Source organism: Typopeltis vanoorti, chromosome 21 (assembly GCF_054136105.1).
Source record: "Typopeltis vanoorti isolate ZY-2024b chromosome 21, IOZ_Tvanoo_1.0, whole genome shotgun sequence".
NCBI classification, from domain to species: domain Eukaryota; kingdom Metazoa; phylum Arthropoda; class Arachnida; order Uropygi; family Thelyphonidae; genus Typopeltis; species Typopeltis vanoorti.
Genome location: NC_143569.1, coordinates 94,518,185 through 94,541,074, shown reverse-complemented (window position 1 = coordinate 94,541,074; position 22,890 = coordinate 94,518,185). Strand labels below are relative to the sequence as shown.

The 22,890-nt window shown below is 37.0% G+C and overlaps 1 protein-coding gene across 1 annotated transcript in view; it reads left to right on the top strand.

The window, feature by feature from the left end:
• The window catches only part of LOC150095123 (glucose transporter type 1-like), a 407,241-nt gene that overhangs the window by 339,960 nt on the left and 44,391 nt on the right, over positions 1–22,890 (top strand). The window contains exons 11-12 of the mRNA XM_090411496.1: positions 10,935–11,033; positions 11,220–11,432. Coding sequence (XP_090267622.1) covers positions 10,935–11,033; positions 11,220–11,432 — 312 coding nt within the window. The remainder of the gene's footprint in view (positions 1–10,934; positions 11,034–11,219; positions 11,433–22,890) is intronic.

The following is a 22,890-nucleotide window of genomic DNA, read 5'->3' as shown; positions in this document are numbered from 1 at the left end:
GACTGTATTATTACCATCACCAAGTAAGTTGTGTGACATCAATCACAGAGCTAACATAAATATTTTATATGTATTTAATATTTATCTGATTAGAAGTAAGAAATAAACTAAAAAAAAAAAATAAAAAAAAAAATAACACTAGTGACTGATTGCCTTTAATTAAATTTTCTAACTTTGCAAATAACTCTAACATACATAATAAAATATTCCCATTACATTTGAATTTGACATGGTGCATCAGCTTTTTGCAATTTTGTTATTTGAAGAATGTTTTTTATTGTTTTTATAAATTTACAAATGTACACTATTCACTGAATAACTTGGCAAGGCAAAAGCTGAACCAACACTAAACATTGCCAAGGGCAACACAAGAGCTAAAAGATATGCCTAGAGGCTAGATTTAATTAACTTGGTTGTATGTCAATGCATGTACAAGAATGTTATTATTTAGTCTACTATTTTAAAATTCCTTTTAAAAATTAGAGCATTTTGAAATGCTACAATATTTTTAATTGTACTCTAATTTAAGTTTTTAAAAGTATTTAATTATTTTTATTAAAATTATGAAACCATTGTTTTAATTCATCATGATCTTGAACTAATTTGACCAGCCAATCACGTTTGGGAATTTTCCATGAGTCAGGCCTGAGATGTAAACAAACTGTGCGCCATTCTATATGCTACTTAAAAATTACACATTTAAGCCACACCCCCTTTCACTTTGGCATCAAATCGCTAGCCTCAAATAGGGTTAGTAATAAAAAGAGAATGTAATAAAAAATGCTCGGTCATAGGCTTGAGCATTGCCGAGTTACCGTATTTTTTAAAGAATTTATAGGTTAATGTTTAGGTGGAACTTCTTTAATTAATAAATTTTAATTACATCTTGAAAATCTAATGCGCACGTATTTTTTGCTTTGTGCGCTAATTGTAAAACGTGTGTATGTGCACATGCGCACAGCTTAGAGAGAACATTGCCTGCCAGGATGTCATCCTCTTCCAACCATGTCTCACTTATTCCGAAAATCTTTGGGTGAACAGACGCAATTAATGCAACCATTTCATCTGCCTTATTTCTTATACTTCTAGCATTTGTATACAAACACAACAGCTCATTTCTGGATCTACAGCTAGTTCCACTGATACCACTCACTCGATGTGATCTCTCTATGCTCGACTGGGGCCATTTCCCTTTCTGCTTCTTCATTTCTTAACCCTTTTCAATTCCAACTGTTTCCTCTTGATCCCTGGTCATCCCATTCCTTTTCTGCCTACACATGCTCTCACCTCCTCTTGGAGCATCCACCTTTATCACGCTGTGTTTTCCACCTTATGTCTGGCAGTCTCCTAAACTAATATGTCCAGCCCATCTTCATTTTCATGCTTTGCAACACTTTACAATATATTCCACTCCAGTTATCTCTCTCTAATTCTAGTATTTCTTATTCTATCCCTTTTTTTTTTGTTATGTGGAGCATTCTTTTCTCCAAGGCTCTTTGGCCACACATGCAACCGCCTTCCTGATTTTTAATTGTTGCTCATATGTAATTCTGATTTGTACTATATAGATGCTTATGGTGAATACATCATTCATTGTCTCACTTCCATAGGTAAACACTGTAATAATGCATATATTAAAGAGCTTTCTTTTGACATATAAGTAAATCTCCTAATAGATAATCTTTGTGTGACCAAAATGCTTTGTTTCCTTGTGTGATTATTCTACTTATTTCTTTATCTTGCTTTTCCTTAAGACTAACTGACCAAGGTCAATCAGTTAGTCATCTGCAATTTCAATATGATTATCTGTTAATTTTTGGTTGTATTATCATTATCGTGGATGCCTCCATGGAGTCTGTAGACTCAATGCGGGAGGTCCACTAACAATCCGGAAACCAAATACTAACCATTTTGTGCATTTTGCACAATACCTATTATACAATAATAAATTTAGTTTAATCCTTTATCCAAGTGTAAGCAAACAAAGTATGCGCCTGAACATATCTTTAGGACTGAGGTAAGCTAGTACAACACTGGGCAACTCGTAGCAAAGGTGGACCAAGAAACATCTCCTATAATGCAAAACACATCTCCTTGCAGATATGTATAATGTTATGCATTAAGGGAAGGGCCACTACCCAGACTAGTTTCGACCTTTATTGAGGTCTCTTCAGTGGGAGCCAGGCCCAGAGGTGGAGATACCAGGCAGTAGCAATGGCAGGTCATCTTTACCTATAGGAGTTGCCAAACAGTGTGCCACCTTTTTATTAAATTACTCTGGATTTAGAGAAAGATGTTGAAAGTTTATTTTTCACTTGGTTAGACTATAATAAATTTAGTTTAATCCTTTATCCAAGTGTGAGCAAACAAAGTTTGACTTTAATGCATAACATTATACATGTCCTCAAGGAGATATGTTTTTCAATATAGGAGTGATGTTAGCTTAGTCCACCTTTACTACGAGTTTCCCGGTGTTGTACTACCTTACCCCAGTCCTGAAGATCTTTTCAGGTGCAAACTTTGTTTGCTCACACTTGGATAAAGAATTAAACTAAATTTATTATAGTCTAACCAAGTGAAAAATAAACTTTCAACCTATTATACCTTGCTTTGAGCTCATTCACCACTCTTTAAGCAAAAAATCTAGTCCTCACTCCCTTGCTAAATTAACTGTTTCTTGATTTCCAGGGATGACCCCTAGTTCTCCCTGTACTAGTCATGTAGTGAAAAATTTCATCTTTGTCAATCCTATAACAACCATTAAGTAACATATTTCTATCATACTCCTCTCCTTTTCCTCCTATCTCTCAATTTTTGTAACCTACAGATCTTCAGTCTCTCCTCATAAGGAACATTCCATAGACTTGGCACCATCTTGGTCACCTATCTCTTGATCCTTCCCACCTTTTCTAGATTTCCAAGGAATCCAGATAACCAGATTTGTGTGCAATATATTTTAATTAAATTAATCTTTAAACTTTTTCTCTGCTTTCTTTATCAATGTCAGTTAGCATTTCCTGAGCTTCTTTATTTTTTGCTAAAAGAATGATGTCATCTGCAAGGCGTAAACTTTGTTACACTGAAATTTAAACATTCTCTGCTAATTTGTTTGTTTTGACTTATTGTAACCAGCACAGAAAATAGCTTGGATATCAGACCAAAAAATTCTGCTTTGAGTAAAGATATACATGTTTATCTATTTCAGTGGTTTTATGATTCCTGATTTTAATGTACAGTAACCCCCCAAGTTACGTAAGTAATGCATTCCGTAAACCTTTACGTAACTTGAATTTTACGTAAGCCAAATTTGTAAATTGCTTGAGTGTAACTTCGTAAGAAACTGCAATATTTATTATTATTATATGTATGTATATATACAGATATGTACAGTATATTATTTACACAGTATTATTTTATAAAGGAAACATCATGCAGCAGTATTTACTCAGATATAAACTATAAAAGTATGAAAAATATATAAAAGAATATAAAAACAAACTGAAATAACACTTTTCAAATAAAAAAATGTCTTGTGACAGCTAATTTAGCTCTGTAGTGGGAGAATCAGCGCTGGTGGTGAATGGTTGTGAAGAGAAATGTTGTTCGCTGGCAACTTCTACCCCCTCTCGATGTTGAAGGCTGAGCATAGTCCAAGTCTAGCTCATGTCGTACGTGAAGTGGCTAAAGAATTGTCAGTGCCCTTGACTATTTTGTTTAATTTTAGTCTTGAGTCTGGGTTAGTCCCAAGGGGGTGGAAAGAGGGGAAAATAGTTCCACTGCATAAAAGAGGTTCCAAGACTGCTGTTGTAAATTCCCGACCGATTAGCATATCAGGAATCGTTGTCAAGGTCTTGGAGAAACTAGTCAAGAGAAGAATACAGGATTGAATAGATGAAAATGGGATACTGTATGGGGACAACATGGTTTTGTGAAGGGTAGATCATGCCTCAGTATTTTGCTCACGTTTTATAACACAGTAACGACTGAACTGGATAAGGGTAATGGGTTTTCAGTGATTCTCCTGGATCTTGCCAAGCCCTTTGATAGGATACCACATGGAACTCTAATCAGTAAACTGGAGCACATAGGGATGGATATAGGGTTGGTGAGATGGATAGGAGGGTGGTTGATGGAGAGATACCAAAGAGTGGTTTATTCAGGAGTGGAGTCCAAAAGACGGCTTGTGACTAGTGGTCTGCCGCAGGGTTCTGTTCTTGGACCACTACTTTTCAATTTGTTCATTAATGATATAGGAAAGGATCTGAGAGGAAGTGTTCACTTGTTTGCTGATGATGCAAAGTTGGGTAGAGCAATTGTGAGTGCACAGGATGTCAAAATTTTGCAGGATGATTTGGATAGTTTAGAGGACTAGGCTAGGAAAAATGGATGTCAATTTAATGTGGGAAAGTGTAAGGTTATGCAATTTGGAGTGAAAAGATTAGCAGCAGTATATCACATTGATGTAACCGTACTCTAGGAGAGTGATGAGGCCAGGGATTTGGGAGTGTTGGTGGATAGGGAGTTGAAGTTTAGGGGAGCACATTGCAAAAGTGGCTAAAACAGCTCATCAAATCACTTGGTTACTGAAAAATACTTTAACGAGCAGAGACAAACGAGTTATTGTTCCTCTATATCGAGCCCTGATAAGACCCCATCTGGACTTCTATGCCTAGATATGGGCGCCAGGGTTTCTTCTTGATGGGGAGGAGGTGGAGAGGATCCAGAGACGAGTGACCAAGATGGTGGCAGGTCTGTGGAATGAACTTTATGAGAACAGATTGAAGATTTGTGGGTTGCAAAAATTGGTTGATAGGTGGAAAAGCGGTGATATGATTGAGACATCCAAATTACTGAAGGGTTTCTATGAGATTAATCCAGAAGATATTTTTGAGAATAGGGCTGGTGGTGTGAGGACTAGGGGCCATGCATGGAAGCCGGCAAAAATGTGGTTAACAGGGGTGTTAGACCTATGTTCTTTACTTGGAGAGTGGTAAATGAGTGAAATAAGCTGCCAGAGTCTGTTGTGGGTGCTATGACCGTGAATGAGTTTAAGGCGAGGTATGAATAGATACTATGTGAAAGAGGAATAGTTGTTCTTGACATGATGTTAGGGCCTCCCTCCATGAGTCTGTCTACTCCTTGGAGTTGCCTGTAATATTGATAATAGTCGGGGTCGTCTGAGTTGTCATCTTGACGTTGTTGCGAGCGGCATCTCACAAACATGTCTAGAGTAGATTGTGTGGTCACATGCTTTTTGTGATCGTAGATAGTGTTGTAGCTAGACATATCAGAATGGATATGGCGGCTAACATTCTCGAACCGCACGGTGTTCGGATCCATCGATTCTAATTTTGCTAGTGTCGTGTCTATTAGGTTAAAAGCCTCGGCTAGTCCCTTTGTTGTAAATTTGTTAACATCCGGAGTTGGCGGTTCAATCGGCATAGTATTTTCTTCGGAATTTCGGAATCTCTCCAACTGAATAAGGTCATCATTAGTAAGCTCTTCATTGTGACTCAAAAAAAGCTCGTCAACGTTATCCACTTCCTGCTCTAATTGCTCTGCCAGTTGCACACACATCTCCATCGCTTGCTGTAATTCTTGTGTCAGCTCAACAACCATATCAGTCATTGTCTGCTCTCCTTCCTTTAAATGATTTTGCACCATTTCTGGGTAGAGTTTCTTCCACACAGCGTTCATTGTTGTCCGCTTGACTTCATCCCATGCCACCCCGATGTTTTTGATAGCGTTAAGGATATTATAATTCTTCCAGAAATCACGTAGAGTAATGCCCTCACCACTATCAATGGTTTTTGATTGCTTGGGAAAACATACGCCGCAGATAGTAGGCTTTGAAAGTCGCAATAGCGCCTTGATCCATAGGTTGCAATAGTGCGGTGGTTCTAGGAGGCAGGTAAACAACTTTTACGTCAGAATGAAAGTCATCCAACTCTTCTGGGTGGCTTGCACTTTAAACGGGATTCCTTTCTTGGCACAATATTCCTTCACCTGGGGAATGAAGTGATTATTAAACCAGTCTGCGACCAGCATGTGTAACCCAAACCTTGGTATTGGATTTCCTGATTACGGGCAGCCTACTTGGGTCAATGTTCTTAAAGGCCTGTGGTCTCTGGGAATAGTACACTGTAAGCAGTTTAAGTTTCAAGTCCTCTGAAGTGTTGCTGCCAATCATAACAGTGATCTGATCTTTTGCGACCTTGAATTCAGGCATAGATTTTTCCTCTTTTGCAATAAATGTCCCTGTGTTGGCATCCTCTTCCAAAACAGAGCCATTTTGTCAACATTCCCCCTCCTCAGTTATTTCTGCCAGAAGTTCGGGAAATTTACTTGCCACGTCTGTATCTGCACTTGCTGCCTCACCCGTGACTTTGATGCTGTGTAGATTTGTATGCTTCATGAATCATTCGAACCATCCAGCACTAGCTTTAAATGCACTCTCCATGTCCATGATGCTGGCCTTCTCTTGTAAATCTTTATGTGAAGACCTAGCCTTTTCCTGGATAATCAGAAAACTCAACTGTATCCGCTCTGTGTCAGATCCTCGATCCAGTGAGACAACAATTTCTCCATCTCTGAAATCGGGCCCAGCCTCTTCTTGGTAATGATTGTGCTCTTCAACGTTACCACACCTTTCATGCTTTTAACAATGCAATTTTAACAATGTCGATTTATATCTCGAGCTATTGTTGATATAATTTTCCCATCTTCATACATACGAATTATTTTCAACTTTTCTTCTAAAGTAACTGCAGACCTTTTTTTTTTTTGGTTTATTACCAGCACGTTCGGTTTTGTGTTTTGAATCCATTTTAAGGGTAAATAAACAACGAACACTAATGGTGATAAACAAGTGACTAAACTAACCGTGCGAGGCATGGACTACTGATGGGTCAGGGAAAGTAGGAATTGTTTATGGAGTCCTTATTTCTAATTGGTAGGTTTCAGTTTTAATGTTACGGCTTTTGCGCACTTGCCCTCTACTGCTCTCAGCGTTTACCAGTAACCTGTTACTATTCATTACATTTGCTGTGAATGCAGAGTCTGGTTAACATTATGTTGTTGCATACTGCAATGGATGTCAAAGATGCAAAAGCTGCAATCATGTTCATATGCGCTAGTAGTTGTAATTTTCGAGATTTATTACGTAACTGCAAATTTACTTAAGTCGCGTATTATGTAAGTCGGGGGTTATTGTACTTTCATGTCTACCTTTATGTGGACATAATTCTCCTGCCATCATCGGCAGCACTTCCCCTCCCTTCTTGTCCTTTCTATCCTTGCAAAAAAACAATGCTCCCTTCCATTTCTATTCCTGTTAGGATATCATCTTCATTCCACCATATTTCACTTATTCTAATGATTTTGGTGCAAATAAACTCAATCAATGAATCCATTTCATCTCTCTTATTTCTGATATTTCTGGCATTTTTAAATAAACGCAGCAGTTCACTTTTAGGTCTATAACCTGTCCTACCCAAACCACTTGCTGGTTGTTATTTCTCCACCACACCTGCCCTTGCCCAGTCACCTTTATCACCACTTACCACATATATCCACTCAGTCTCAACTTCCCCTGATCTATTCCATTTTTAGGTTAATTTGCTATTACTCCTAATATCCACTCTCCCTATTCCTCTTGTGTTCCCATTCTCATTTCATCTCTCAAACTGTTACTGTTTCCTCTGCCAAGCACTTCTGTTCTCTTCAGTACCACTCGCTTGCGTCACACACTGCACTTCCATCTAGCAACAGTTTCTCCAGTACACTCACTCCAAAGACATTCAAATGCAATCCATCATGTCTGTATAATTCCTTCTTTCCTCAAATACATGCCATATCCACAAGCTGTATTTCCTTCTCTGCACATAGCCCCACTAACATACCATTCATGATTCTGGCTTTCTATCTCAACTTATCATTGTCATACCTCAGCAACATGCTGACATCCTTTCCCACTATACTGTTATCTTTCACTCTTCTCAATAATCTCCTGATATTTGCTCTTACTTCTCCTTATGTCCACTTGAATCATTTATCCCCACAACCACCACTGATTCTCTGCTCATTTCCTCCTCATATTCAAAGCATGAATTATCTTGCTCATTCTCTCCTGGATAGCAAACCTTACAGACTATCTAATTCATTAGGCTAATTTGCTTATACATTTTTCCTTATCAGTGCCCTTCTATTACTAAGTCTATAGCTACATCCAACTACTAAATAATTCATCCTGTCCAACTTTGCACTTCATACCATAGAGCCTCTAAAATACTTCTATTTTTGCTCCTTGCATCTCCACCTTGGATGGACCTCACTTTCTGCTCTCTTCTCCCCCCCCCCCCCAAAAAAAATAAAAATTATACTTCTCCATATCTTTTTCCTATCAGGATGTTGTTCTCATCCAGCCTTCTGATCTCTTGCTTGTATCCCACACTGCACTTCTATCTAGCAACAGTTTCAATTATTCTGACAATCTTTAAGTGAATAAACTCGATCATTGCAACAGTTATGTTCCACTTATTTTGGATATTTCTGGAATTTCATAAACAACATAATAGTTTATCTGAATTCTTCAACAAGTAATACCAGCATAAAATTCCCCTCCACATCTCAGTCCTTTCTTGTCTACTGACATATTCACTTCTGCATTCAGCAACTGTACCATTCTTTTTAAATTCATGTAAACTTTTTTTTTTTTTTTTTTTTGCACATCCTGCTTAATGAAGCTACACATTTGTTTAACTCATGCTTAATTTATCCTCCTGACTCTAGGTATTCAGTATGCTACTGTTACTTCCTTCAAACATCTCCAATATGGCTCCAGGAGTCTCTCTCCTGAGTTTGTCATAATGACCAACTCTGTTATTAATTTCCTTTTCCCAAGTCAAGCTAAATGATCACTCTTGCCAGTTGGTGGCAATGTGGACATCTTGGTTACAGACAATTTCTCTGATGCAGTTACCCTCTATTACATGCTGCCTCAGGTAATTATTCCTCGGTAATTGCACTAATGACATTTCCTTCCACCCATTTTCCTTTCCTCCTTCCAGTCTGTTCCCCATAATAATTACTCACCATTCACTAATTGAGCTGATTTGTCATTGCACACTATCCATCATCCTTTGCACCTAATAGCTTATAGCAGCAGCCAACTGTATATTCTGACCTTGGCCTCCATCTCATTTGATCCCTAAACTATACTGCTGCTTTCACTGCTAAACACATACTCTTTTAGGCTGCAGTTCATCTGCTATCATTAGCAATATTCCTTCCCATCCTTTTCTCTTACTATCCTCCCTGAAAATATTAGTCTATCCCAATAATTATATCATCTTCTATCAGCCATATCTCATTAATTTCAATAACTTTCAGCCAAGAAGAACTAACCAATGCCCCAATGCCCAAAAAAAAACTCTTCCCCTTTGTTCCAAATGCATATGGAATTAATGTATATAAAATACAGTAGACTTCCTAAGCCCACAACTATCATTACACTTCATATTAACTATTCCATTCTGATTTGTTACCTGCAATACTATTTTACACCTCCAGTCTCACTCCATTCAGCACCATTTTTTCACCAAACACTAAACCAATTCAAGCAAACCATCTGCCTTATATAGATCATTTTGTCCATTAAATTCACTCCATATCGTTTCTGCTATATAACATTATGAATGGACTCATTTGCAACCATTGTGCTCCTTCTCAACAAACCTTTATAATACCTTGGCAATAGACTCGCTCTCTCTCTCTCTCTCACTTTTCAATGTTGCTACTTTCAGTAACCCTTCCTCACACCATACTTGTCTTCCTTCAAATAATTTTTTTGAACCTGCCAAAGCAATCAACTCTTTACTTTGCTCTGTGCATCCACAATTTCATCACACTCTCATCAAGCACTCCTCTTATCATGGAATTGCCATAGAAAAGTCTCTCCTTACTCTAGCATTCCTTTCTTTTTTCTCACACATCATCTTCCTCTCTCTCTTTCTCTCTTCTTAGTCATACTACTCACTAGACATTTCTGCACTCTCACTCTTGTGCTCTCTCTCTCTCTCTCTCATTACAGCCAACTTTTCTTTCTTCATGCCATCCATACTAGCATTCTTCTGCGCTTCACTTTTATTTTCCCTCTTCCTATCCTCTGTCTCACCTTCGCTTGCATTTGCACACCTAATTCCTACTATGTCTACTGCTCTTTCAACCTGACCTGCACTTATGGTACTTGTGCTGAAAACACTTCCTGCACACCCTCTGTTTCAAACCAAAGTCCACTCATTGTCAGTAAAGAATATATTTCACAGACAAAAGAAATTGTTTTTCCAACAGCATCCAGCATTCCCAGATGGTCATCTTCCCATGTATACTAACTGAGAATGCTGGATGCTGTTGGAAAAACAATTTCTTTTGTCTATGAAATATATTCTTTACTGACAATGAGTGGACTTTGGTTTGAAACAGGCCTTGCACCAGGTCTTGTCTTATCACTGAAGTTAAGCAAACCTGAACCACAGTGATAAGACAAGACCTGGTGCTTTCAAACCAATCTGATTACTTACACAAATATGTGGTTACTTTGTACTGTGCAGCATTTATTTTATAAAGCAAATAGGACACTTATTTAGTTTTGAAATTCCTATAATAAAGTTTCATACCATTTTAAGAGTGAATGTAAAACAAAGACCAAAAGAGTAGGAAGCTGACTCACTGTTAACTAGTCACTTAGTTATAATCAAGGCATAGAAATTAAGTTTAGAATTCTCGTGCTAATTAATCTACATTAAATGTAGATTAATTAGTATAAGGAAAGATAATCATAGGTAAAACTCTCTTAGAATTGCCTGCTTATGTAGAACTAAAAATGGCTTTTACCAGTGACTTGGATGACATCTAACATTATTCTTGAATTTCAGATTACAATGTCAGAGCTGCTTCGTAATAAGTCCTTACGGCTCCCTCTAGCGATAGGAATTATGATGCAACTGTCCCAGCAACTTTCAGGCATTAATGCAGTGAGTTTTCAATTAATAAAATTAAAAAAAAAAAAGAAAAGAAAAAAAAAGCATTCTTTAACTAGGTCATAGGTTTTGTCTTCCTGGATAATATGCATTGACTTTTTTCTGAAATATGCATTGCCTTTAAGTACCTTTTTTTTTCCCATGTAAATTTAGTACAACCTAAATTTATTATTATTTCAGGTGTTTTATTATTCAACAAGATTGTTTATGGCTGCTGGATTGTCTGAGTTCACTGCTGCATATGCTACTATAGGAGTGGGGGCAGTAATGGTCATAATGACTCTTGTATCCATTCCTCTCATGGATAGGGCAGGACGACGCACACTTATGCTCTATGGTCTTGGTGGCATGTTCATCTTCAGCATCTTCATCACCATCTCTCTGCTTGTAAAGGTAAATTACATGCTCATTATAAATTCCATATTAAAAATAAATAAATAAATGCCTTAGAAAGTTTTTACTTGATATCCTTTAATAATTTCCACTGTTGTCTACAATTTGCACCAAAAGTATGACTGAGTTACTACTCCAATTTTTAATTGCTATTAATTTCTTTTCCCATAAGATATTTCTGTGTAATTTTCCATCCTTCCTTTATTCTTTTGATTTCTCTGTTTTATTTCCATTTTCTTTTGGCATAAATGTAAAATAAGAGCATTAAAAGGCATCAATGGGCTGATCAAGTACTGAATGGAAAGGATGAAATTCTAGTTTTATAACATTTTTCTGTTTCTTTTAATCCTCTTTTAATATTCTTTAATTCTGTTTAATCCTAATTAATTCTTCTTAATCCTGTTTTTTTACTCCTTTAATATTTCTAGATATGATTTCTGCAATTCCAAATATATCTTGTTTTTATCTGATTTTGTATGCTGAAACTTCTGCATATTTGGTTTCCTCCCAGGCCAAGATCACATGATCACTCTCCATTACTAGGAAGAATGTCCTCCACCCCTCTTCATTATTTGCAGTTACCTCTTGAGATCAAGAGGTAACTGCAAATAATGTAACTGCAAAAATTATCGCCATCATATGCAGTTCTCAACCTCTTGAGATCAAGAGGTAACTGCAAATAATGTAACTACAAAAAATTATCGCCATCATATGCAGTTCTCATGTGATGGAGATGACTTGTGTACTGTTTTTCTCTCTGAGTAATTGTGGAAATTTATTTTCTGTATTCTCATGCTGATTCCTCTCTCTCTCCAAATCATCCTTCATAATTATTATTATTATTATTATTATTCATGACACCTCCAAGGAGTCCGAAGACTCATCGCGGGAGGACACCTACTATACAACACTCCGTCTCCACTACTACTCCGAACCTCTACTACCAATCACCTACATCAGCGCCGTCTACTGCTCACAACCACCACTATCACAGCTTGTATTTTTTTCTGTAAATTGCGTGTGTTCTAAAGGGCTGATGTCTGTATGCGGGATGAAAAACCCTGCTACCTCCATATGAGATCGGCTAACTCGCCTTCAATTGAAAAAGTCCATATAAAGATTCCTCACATCATGACGAGAATCGAACCTTAGGCCTTTTGTAATCGAAGGACGCAACGTATAGTCGTTCTTCCAGTTGCGCTTTGGAGGAGCTAATAATGACTCATTTTTTTTTATATTCACTAAACTAATTTGCCTAATCATTCAAGGTAATTTCTTTCTACATTTCCAGGTCTGTAGCAGCACTCTGTAGGCTTTGAATTGTTGAGAGAGAGAAATTCTTAATTTCTCAAATTTCACATCCTTCTTATTTTCATATTCTCTCTAACCCCTTTTCACCAAAATCTTCTTTCCTGACCACTTGGCTTTACCATAATTCTTCCATTGCAATTAGCAATAGACCCTCCTTTATTTTATCCTTAGTATTTTCTCAGAATATAAGAATATGCAACATCCTTTCATTTCTGTTTCAACCACTCCATCATCCTTGTTGAACCATGTTTCATTAATGTCAGCAATATTTACAAGATGACTCTATCAAAGCCAAATACTCTTTCACTCAATTCCTAATAATCCTGACATTTGTCCATTTATAGATGTGTCTGAAAGTTTATGATTTTGTATGCTGAATAGTGAATATTCAGAAAGGGTTAACTGCATTTCATAGGAATGTCATCAAGGGAAAATACTTGTATGTGCTATTGCAATTAAGCATTCCCAAGTTCAAAGTTGTTAATATGCTGAAAAAATTGGGAGATTTCACTGAGCCCAAAATATGGCAGGTAGACTAAAATACTGAACATGCTGAAACTTCTCAAGACTGTTGTCTTGCTATCAGTACCATAGAGAATTTGTGTTTGATAATGAAGCATTCATAGACATTCTCACAAGTATGTCTATAAATCCACAACACATTAAGAATCCATGTCATGAATTTTTGCACAACTGCTGCAGCCCACAAACCTTTGTTAGCAATAATAATTATTATTATTATTAAACAAGACCTTATAGAGTCAAAGACTCATTTAGGAGGTCCTTTTATCTCACACACATCTCATCATACCGGGTCTTAAACACATTCAAACTCTTTGCAGACACCACACTCTCAGGCAAGGCATTCCAATCATTCACAACTCTGCACTAAAAAAAACCTGCCTCTCACTCCCCTACTCACACCCTCTTTATACAGTTTCCAGGGATGACCTCTGGTTCTCCCCTGATCTCCCACTATTCTCTGTAGAACTTCTCCACCATTGATCCTATAACAACCCCTTACCAACTTGTAGGTCTCTATCATATCTCCCCCTCTTCCTCCTGTTCACTAGACTCTGTAAATTACATCTTTTCAATCTTTCCTCATACTCGACATTCCAGAGATCAGAAACTATACCTTAGTCAGTCGCCTTTGGACCCTTTCCAACATCTCTTCATCCTTCTGAAAACCAGGTGACCAAATCTGGGCACAATAGTCCATGTGTGGCCTAATCAAAGCCTTATACAATGGAACAAGAATCTCCCTACTTCTACACGTCAGTGTCCTCCTCATCATTCCCAGAAGTCTTTGTGTTGTCTTCACAATTTTGGCGTTGTGTCCCCTAAATTTTAGATCCTTATCCACTATCACTCCCAGATCTCTTATTTCCTCTACTTCCAACAATATATTCTCACCAAGCATAAATTCTGCATCCCATCTTTGTTTTCCAAATTTTAAAACCTTACATTTTGCAACATTGAACTCACATCCCCATTTGCTTGCCCAATCACTCAATTTATTCAAGCCTTCTTGCAAGGCCACAACATCTTCACTACTCTTTATGGTTCGTCCCAACTTTGCATCATCTGCAAACAACTGAATATCTCCATCCAAATCTTCACCAATATCATTAATATACAAGTTAAATAGTAATGGCCCTAAAACAGATCCCTGAGGCACTCCACTAGTGACTTTCCTTTTCCTGGATATTGCACCCCCATACACAACTTGTTGATACCTATCAGATAGCCAGTCTCCAATCCAATGCACTAATCTAATATCCAACGCCATCTACTCTAGTTTGACTGTCAACTTATCATGAGGTACTCTATCAAAAGCCTTTGCGAAATCCAAGTATATTACTGTGTATCCTTCTCCTCTGTCCAAGGAAGCAGTCACTTTATTGTAATAAATAAGTATATTACTAAAACACGACCTCCCTTTAGCAAATCCATGCTGTCCATCAAAGATTATACTATTGTTGTCAACCCAACTCTGGATCCTAGTTCTCACAAGCTTCTCCAACAACTTAACCACAACACCTGACACACAGATAGGCCTATAGTTTGATGCTTGAGTTCGATCACCTCCTTTATGAAGTGGCACAATCTTGCCCTCCTTCCACTCTTTAGGGACTTGACCAAGTGCAAGACTCGTATTAAAAAAATATGTCAAGGCAGGTGTCAACTCTCTGGCACATTCCTTCAGAATATGCGGTGATATATTATTAAGTCCCACAGCCTTATTTACATCTAGTTTACTCAACTCCCCAAACACCTCTTGCTCACTTACAGTCAGTCTCTCCTCCCCATCATCAACTGCTCTTAATCTCTCCATGAAATCACATTCACAAGATTGAAAGATCTTTATGAACTGCTCATTAAGTATCTCCACTACACATTCTGCAACAGCTGTCTTTATACCATTTCCTCCAATCAATGTCATCCTTCCATAATCATTCTTTCTTTTGCTGGCTACATATCGAAAGAACTCCTTAGGATTCTTTTTAGCTTCATTAACTAACTGCTGTTCATACCTCTCTTTAGCTACTCTCACCAACCAAGTCACCCTCCTTGCCTGGTCTTTGTAGACCTCATGAAATTGGTTACTTCCACTTCTCTTATGCTGCCTCCACGATGACCTTTTTCTCTGTATTGCATGCTTAATCTCTTTATTCATCCATCTCACACCTACCTTATTTAACCTTCTCACCCGTGGTATACATTTAGACATTGCATCCACTAAATATTTTTTGAAAATTCCCCAAGCTGCATTGATCTCTTTTCCAGCTAACTCCTCATTCCATGCTACACCTGCAAGCTGTCTCCTGAGCTCTTCATAATCACCCCCCTTGTAGTTCCACATATACCCTTTTTTCACAGGGGTCCTTGCACTGCTGGCAACCACCCAAGTAATCACCTCATGGTCACTTTCACCAATTGGTGGATGATTTGATACCTCATTGATAATTACATCCTCCGATGAGATGACCAAATCCAAGACCCTTAATCCTCTTGTGCCCTCTGTTACATACTGTCTGAGGTAGTTATCCCTCAAAAACTCAAGAAACTCATTTTCTTTACTTCCAGTTGCTATCTCTTCATTCCAGTCTATATTGCCATAATTAAAATCACCCATAATGATCACCCTTTTCTTATTTGCTTGGCTTATTTGACTATACATTTCACTATCACCACCATCCACATTACCAGGTCTATAACAACATCCCACCAAGTATTTGATTCTATTCACCTCTATCTCACACCATACTGCCTCAAAACCACTGGCCCCATTTCCCCCTTGCATCTCTACCTTGTATGGACATAACTCTTTCTCTATCATCAATAGCACTCCGCCTCCCTTTTTTACCCCTTCTATCCTCACGAAACACATCATACCTTTCCATCTCTAATCCTGCCAGGATGTCATCCTCATCTAACCATGTCTCACTTATTCCAACAATCTCTGGGTGCACAGACGCAATTAGTGCAACCATTTCATCCGCCTTGTTTCTTATACTTCTAGCATTGGTATACAAACACAACAGCTCATTTCTGGATCTACAGCTAGTTCCATGATACTACCACTCCCTCAATGTGATCTCTCCATGCTCGACTGGGGCCATTTCCCTTTCTGCTTCTTCATTTTAAAACCCTTTTCAATTCCAACTGTTTCCTCTTGATCCCTGGTCATCCCATTACTTTCCTGCCTACACATGCTCTCACCTCCTCTTGGAGCAATCACCTTTCTTACGCTGTGTATTCCTGTCCACCCTGAGCATCCCTGTTTCCCTGCTCCTCTTGCACACCCATTCTCTCATTTTCTATACTCATACTACTCACTTCCACATTCATTTCCACTCCTTCAATCTCTCCTGTCTTACTCTCCTGCTCTTCCACATCACTCCCCTCTCGATCTGATTCATTCTCTCTATTCACTTCTCCACTTTCCAGCAGCAGTCTCTCCAAGCGACTCTCACCATAACCACTCAAATGCAGTCCATCGCTCCCATACAGCTCACTTCGTCCCTCAAACTCATTCCACACATTAACAAACTGTACTCCCATCTCCTCACACATTTCAGCCAGAATATCATTCATAATCCTTGCTCTCCGCCTCATTTCACCACAATCATACCTAGGCAACACACTGACCACCCTTCCTGTCACACTATTCTCCTTTATCTTTCCAAGCAGTCTCCTGACATTCATTTTGACATGCTCTTTGTTCTCTCTTAAATCATTTGTACCAATTAATACAATCAACTCTTTTGCTCGTTCCCGCCTCATATTCAATGCCTTAATCACTCCACTCATTTTACCACTTGGAAAACATACCTTGTGCATTTTATCCTTTAGCACACCTTTAATAATGGAGTCGCCATACAATGCCACTCACTCATCTTTTGTTAACTCTTTCATGCCATCATGATTTATTTTAATAGTTTTGACCTGAATTCTCTTAATTTCATTCTGCATCCATTTCATTTCTTGCTTCATCCAATCCAGTTCACCTTCAGAACCTCGCGACACATTCACTCTATCATTAAATCTTTCTAACTCTCGACCCCCTCTTCTCACTTTTCCTCTCATTCATCCTTCTTTGTTTCCGTACTTTCGGTCCAACATACGTCCAACTTTCACTATCATTCTTCTCACTTTTACTGTCATTCATCTTTCTTTGGTTCAGTACTTTCGTTCCAACATGCGTCCAACTTTCGCCATCAGTCATTCTTTTTTTGCTATCATTCATTCTTTCGATTTTTTTTACTTGCGATTTCTGCATCACGTCATTTCTACTTTCATTCGTTCTCTCAATTTCGTTTCTTTCCACCTCACTTTCGTCCCTTTTAACATCCGTTACGGTTGTCAAATCGCTCTTTTTCTTTTTTCCTGATTTTTTAACATTTTTTCGCCTGTCTCACTCACCATCCTTCTCTTTCAAATGTGCACTCGCGACACAATCGGTACTAGCACTTTCTGTCATCAACTTCATATTCGCATTCATCAATTCCTCGTTCAGGTCACATTTCGCACACAGCCTTCTTCCATCCACACTAAACATCCACAAATCATTTATGTAATCGAAGGAATACATATAACAGACCTCACACTTAACGAACCGACTGAAATCCAAATTAAAATCATGGAATGACAATGCCGCCACCATTTTTTTTTTTTTTTCTCTGCAGGTTACTAGGTCTAATATTAACGTTTTCGTATTTAGTTTAAGCAAGGAAAAAAACCCCACACTAATAATATCGGTAGCGTACAACGTTTACATCCGCTCTTACTTAAACAATTACGCATATATACTTAATTATTCCTAGTAAAACTTATCTGAATCAGGAGCTCTTCAAAACACGTCCGTAGCGCTTGACCCACTAGCGCCCTCAGTAATGAATGCACTTCAACAATTTGCATGGACCAACGTACACACAAGATTATGGCACAGTGAAAACTGTGAAGCAATGAAGTTTGGAAGTGTGAGGTTGCTTTTCATGTTATAGATTAGTTTTACTAATTGTCATATGCAATAAATCATGACTGATAGATTCAACACTGATGTTCTAGCCCTTACATCTTCTAACATGATAATCCTTCATGTGACATTAATGATTCTAAACACATTTTCCCATCCATGGAAAGTGTGAAATCTATAGCACATTTTAATATAAATTTGATGGATTCAGATCAGTTAATGGAGTTTATTCAACATTGAACTTTTACGTGCAACTTTAGGCCTCCAATAAACATGATCTGCAATGAAAATCTGTCACTTAAAGCTACAGTAATCCCTCAATTAGTACATTTTCGGTTAGTGCGTCATTTTTTTTCGATACCCAAATTCGATTAGTGCGCTTATATACATCTTAAAAATAAATGATACAGATTTTAAAAATTTTCTATCTATACGTTTTTTATGGATAACTATTTTAAAAAAATCACTCACCAGAATGAAAGAATTTAATTACCGATTTAAACATTTTATAAAGTTATTTTTAATGGCATACTATGCTACTTCCATGTACATATTATGTTCCAAATTTTTACCACCAAAATTTATGTCGTCTGCTATAGTATGCCCACAGATTCGAGAACATTCGACATTTCTGTGCATGTCACAAAAAGGAGAATCTATTCCGATAATAGGCTAATCAATCCGTCTTCTGGGATGAGTTGTTTATTCTTACACGTCGGGAAAATTAACTTCTCTTTTATGATCATTATAGTTTTTAAAAGTGGTAACTATTTGCTTGTATAACAGTTGGGAAATTTTATCTATAAAGCACGTGATTTTGTGTGTTGGCGACCAATTCGTACGTCCTTCATTTCTTTCTCCCCTTTAGCATGAATCGACTATTCTTGGCACCAAGCCAAGTGAAGCCCTACAAAGTGTGGAACGAAATATATTTTTTCCCATAGGTTATTATATTCGATATTAGTGCGTTTCGATTAATGTGCCTGTTTTAAAGAACGCATTAGGTGCACTAATCGAGGGATAGCTGTATTCATAAACATTCATGCTACACTCTTCACTCAGTCAAGATCAGCATGAAGAGCATGTCAACAATACATTTCATTTTTAATTTATTCTCTTTAAACTGACCATTCACATTTGTTACTAAATCTTGCCAAGCAGAGTGTCCATCTGCACATCCAGTCTGTAGAGTAGAGTTTCTGAACTATATAAAAATTAAATTAAAAAAAATCTAAGAAATTATTTTTCAAAAAATCCTTAGCTCACCATGATTAGTGCAGATGTATTATAGATTTTTATAGATTTATAACCTTTTGTGGATGGAAGATACAAAAAAAAAAAAAGTCCCCCCCCCCTGTGAACGACCCACTCAGTAATTGAAATGCTGTTGTGTCATCCTATCTTGCTAATTGATCCATTTATGTTGGTTTGTTGGATCTATTCTTATTTCTTTAAATTCCTTTTTTATTTTGTTAGATGTTGATTGATACTGATCCGAATATAAAGAAATTTATATTATCCTGCGCCACTTTATATTCAGATTAGTCTATATATTGCAGAGGAATCAATCGTCAACTAACATTTGCAATCTCACTTTTCTACAGGCTGAGGTTAATATTATCATTAAAGGCTTCCACAAGGTTCAAATAAGTTTTATGAGCGGTGCAATGAAGAAAAATCTGGCAAACAACAAATTGAATTCAATAAAATAAACATTTAATACAGGGTTATAGAACATGCACATTTAAGCATAATTTTCTAAACAAGCTAATCTAATTGAACAATATTCAAAATATCTCTGAGACACTAGTAGCCACTTGGTTTGGTTTAAAGATTAAGGTTAAATTTACAGATCTTATCCTTCAACGCTTTAATACTATTGTCACAACTTCTCTCTGTTCATTGAGATAACTCGATTCTTTTATACATCAACTTAGTTCAAATACTCATAACAAACATAATACATTAGGCATCAAACATTCAGCTGTCAATTCTATTATTCTTCCGAATAATTGAAAATGGTTCACACAGTTCAGTGTTCCAGAATTTTTACAGTAATTATTCTTAAAGTAGAATTCTCTAATTCTCTCTTAGTCAACAAACACTTAATTTTATTATGAGGCAGTTATCATTTCAAGGGGGAAACACTTTAAAGCTCCATACTTCGGCTATTTTTAGTAGAACGCCACAGTTAATGTTAAGATATATCAGGCAGAGCTAACTCTTATTTCTTCATGTTGAAATATAAAAAAAATAGACTGCTCTTATTGGGTTACACCCTTTACACATTGGATTCACTATAGGCACACTTAAAACTGTAGTTAACTATTACTTTGAAGTAACACTATTCAAAAGAAATCTTCACTATAATAACTGAAATATTAAACATAGAACTTCACAAGTCTTGATGCACTCATTTTAGGTAATCTACTTATTCCTTATTTTCTTCTATGCATTAAATTCAGCTTTGCACTATTCTTTCTCAAAATAATTGGAATTCGTCGTCATTTTAGAATTCCGTAGAAATATTCCGAATTATCTATTAATTTCCCGGTCCTTTCTTAATCTATTTACGGCATTTCCAAATCCCCTTACTGCCACCCGTTACTCCACTCCTTGCTGTCCTGAACGCTTCTCTCCCTCTTTTCTTTCGTTTTCCAATTAACTGCTTTCATTCTTCCTGCCAAATTCGGGTGTTCTAGCCAGTTCAGCTTACATCTACTGGCTTCATTCCATATCACAGCCGTTCACATTCTAAGCACCTGCTAACTAAAATTAACTCTATTTCTCCTTTACCAACCAATCAAAATCAATCAGAAGAATTACATAAAATCATATTAGCAGAATTCCATATATTTACATTCCTTTTCAGAAATAACAAATAAGGTAATAATTCATAGTTCACATATAATAAATTTAAATATGATAAATACAAATTCTTATATATATATATATATTATGTATATGTGCACAACTTCTTACAACATTAACATAGGAATAAATATAATAAATTGAATGACATTTTGATACAGAGTCTTTTCATTACCAATACAAATTCCAAAATTATATAATTAAAGAATAATAAACAGACACAAAGTAATTATATGAATAATAATTTACAAGCAAGAGATTAACATTAAATAATATTTACAAGTCTTGCTTAAGTTATGGCAGATTATGTTAAATGTGAATGAAGTATTATAATTCACAAATATCTTCATTCACAATTTAACAATATAAAAGGAAAGATGGGAATTTAGATTTAAAAAAAAAACATTTTAAAAAGCATTACTTTTTAAAATTTTTAAAGTTTAAAAGTTTCATCGTCAAATTCCTGATATGTACTCGCAAGGAGTCTACAGGCTATGATAGTAATACATGAAAAATTTACATCATTACATAAAATTCTGTCATGTTGGACCATCATTTATGTTTTGGTTTAAGCCAATAAGAATACAATTTGTTCGGCTAAATCCCAAATTGCCAGCCCATCCTCGTTCGTTCATTATCCAGGTAGATACCTAACAGGGTGCACCACGAGAAGGTGAGGATTGGTTCTCCGTATTCCTTTAAAGGCTATATGGAGGTCTCCTCTCAGTTATACAGCTTTGACCCTTAAGAACCCCATGAAACTTAAAAGTTTCACGTGTTCATGAAACTGAAATAAATAATAACATTGCATTAAGAAATTAGTATTAAAACCAAATCAGCTAATCCCTTTTATTCTCTTATAGGGAATAGGTGAGGCCATTTTAGCCCTATCTAACTTTTGGAGACTGAGGGATCAGTTCAATCTCCACTGGTAGCCAATTAGAGATAGTTGGTCCAAGACTCTCACTAATTATAAGTGGCATCTGATGTAGATATGGCAAGTGTCACCATCTTGTCATCTCTACATCAGACAACTGACAAGTGTCACCATCTTGTGCTCCCTAACATCATATGTTATTGTCTGTAATAATATAGTTTCTACAGTCAATTTTATTGAGTTTACTGGATGAAAATCCTGAGTTTCCAGGAGAAAAACCGTTTGCCTATGGCAGAGTTCAACTAACCCAGGAGCTGATCGCAAAAAGGCTTAGAAAACGTTGCTCTAGTTGGCGAATAGACTTGTACTTAGATTTTTCTTTGGGCAGCCTAGTACTGAGGAAGTGAAGGCCATTCCACTGAGTTATACAGTAGTCTGAATACTCAGACCAGAATAACTATCATACCTTACTTTGAACACATTCAGTGTTGGAACACTCATCATCTATTTCGGCAGTGCATTCCACTCATTCACCACCTGCCAAGCAAAAAATCTCTTTTTTACCTCTTTCCTCACACGACCCTTTGTACAGCCTCCAGGGATGACCTGTAGTTCTTACATCACCCATTATCCTACGCAATAATTCCCCTGTGTCTATTTGGTAGGCTCCTCTCACCAGCTTATGTGTCTCAATCATATCACCTCTCCTCCTATCTGCCTAGCTGTGAAGACCACATTCTCTCAATCTGTCCTCATACTCAATATTACGGAGTCTTGAGACAGTCTTAGTTATTTGCCTCTGCACTTTCTCCAGTGTTTCTTATCACCGATATATAGCCAGGTGACCAAATCTGTGCAGAAATCCAATTGAGGCCTAATTAGCACCTTATAGAGTGGAACTATCACATCCTTATTCT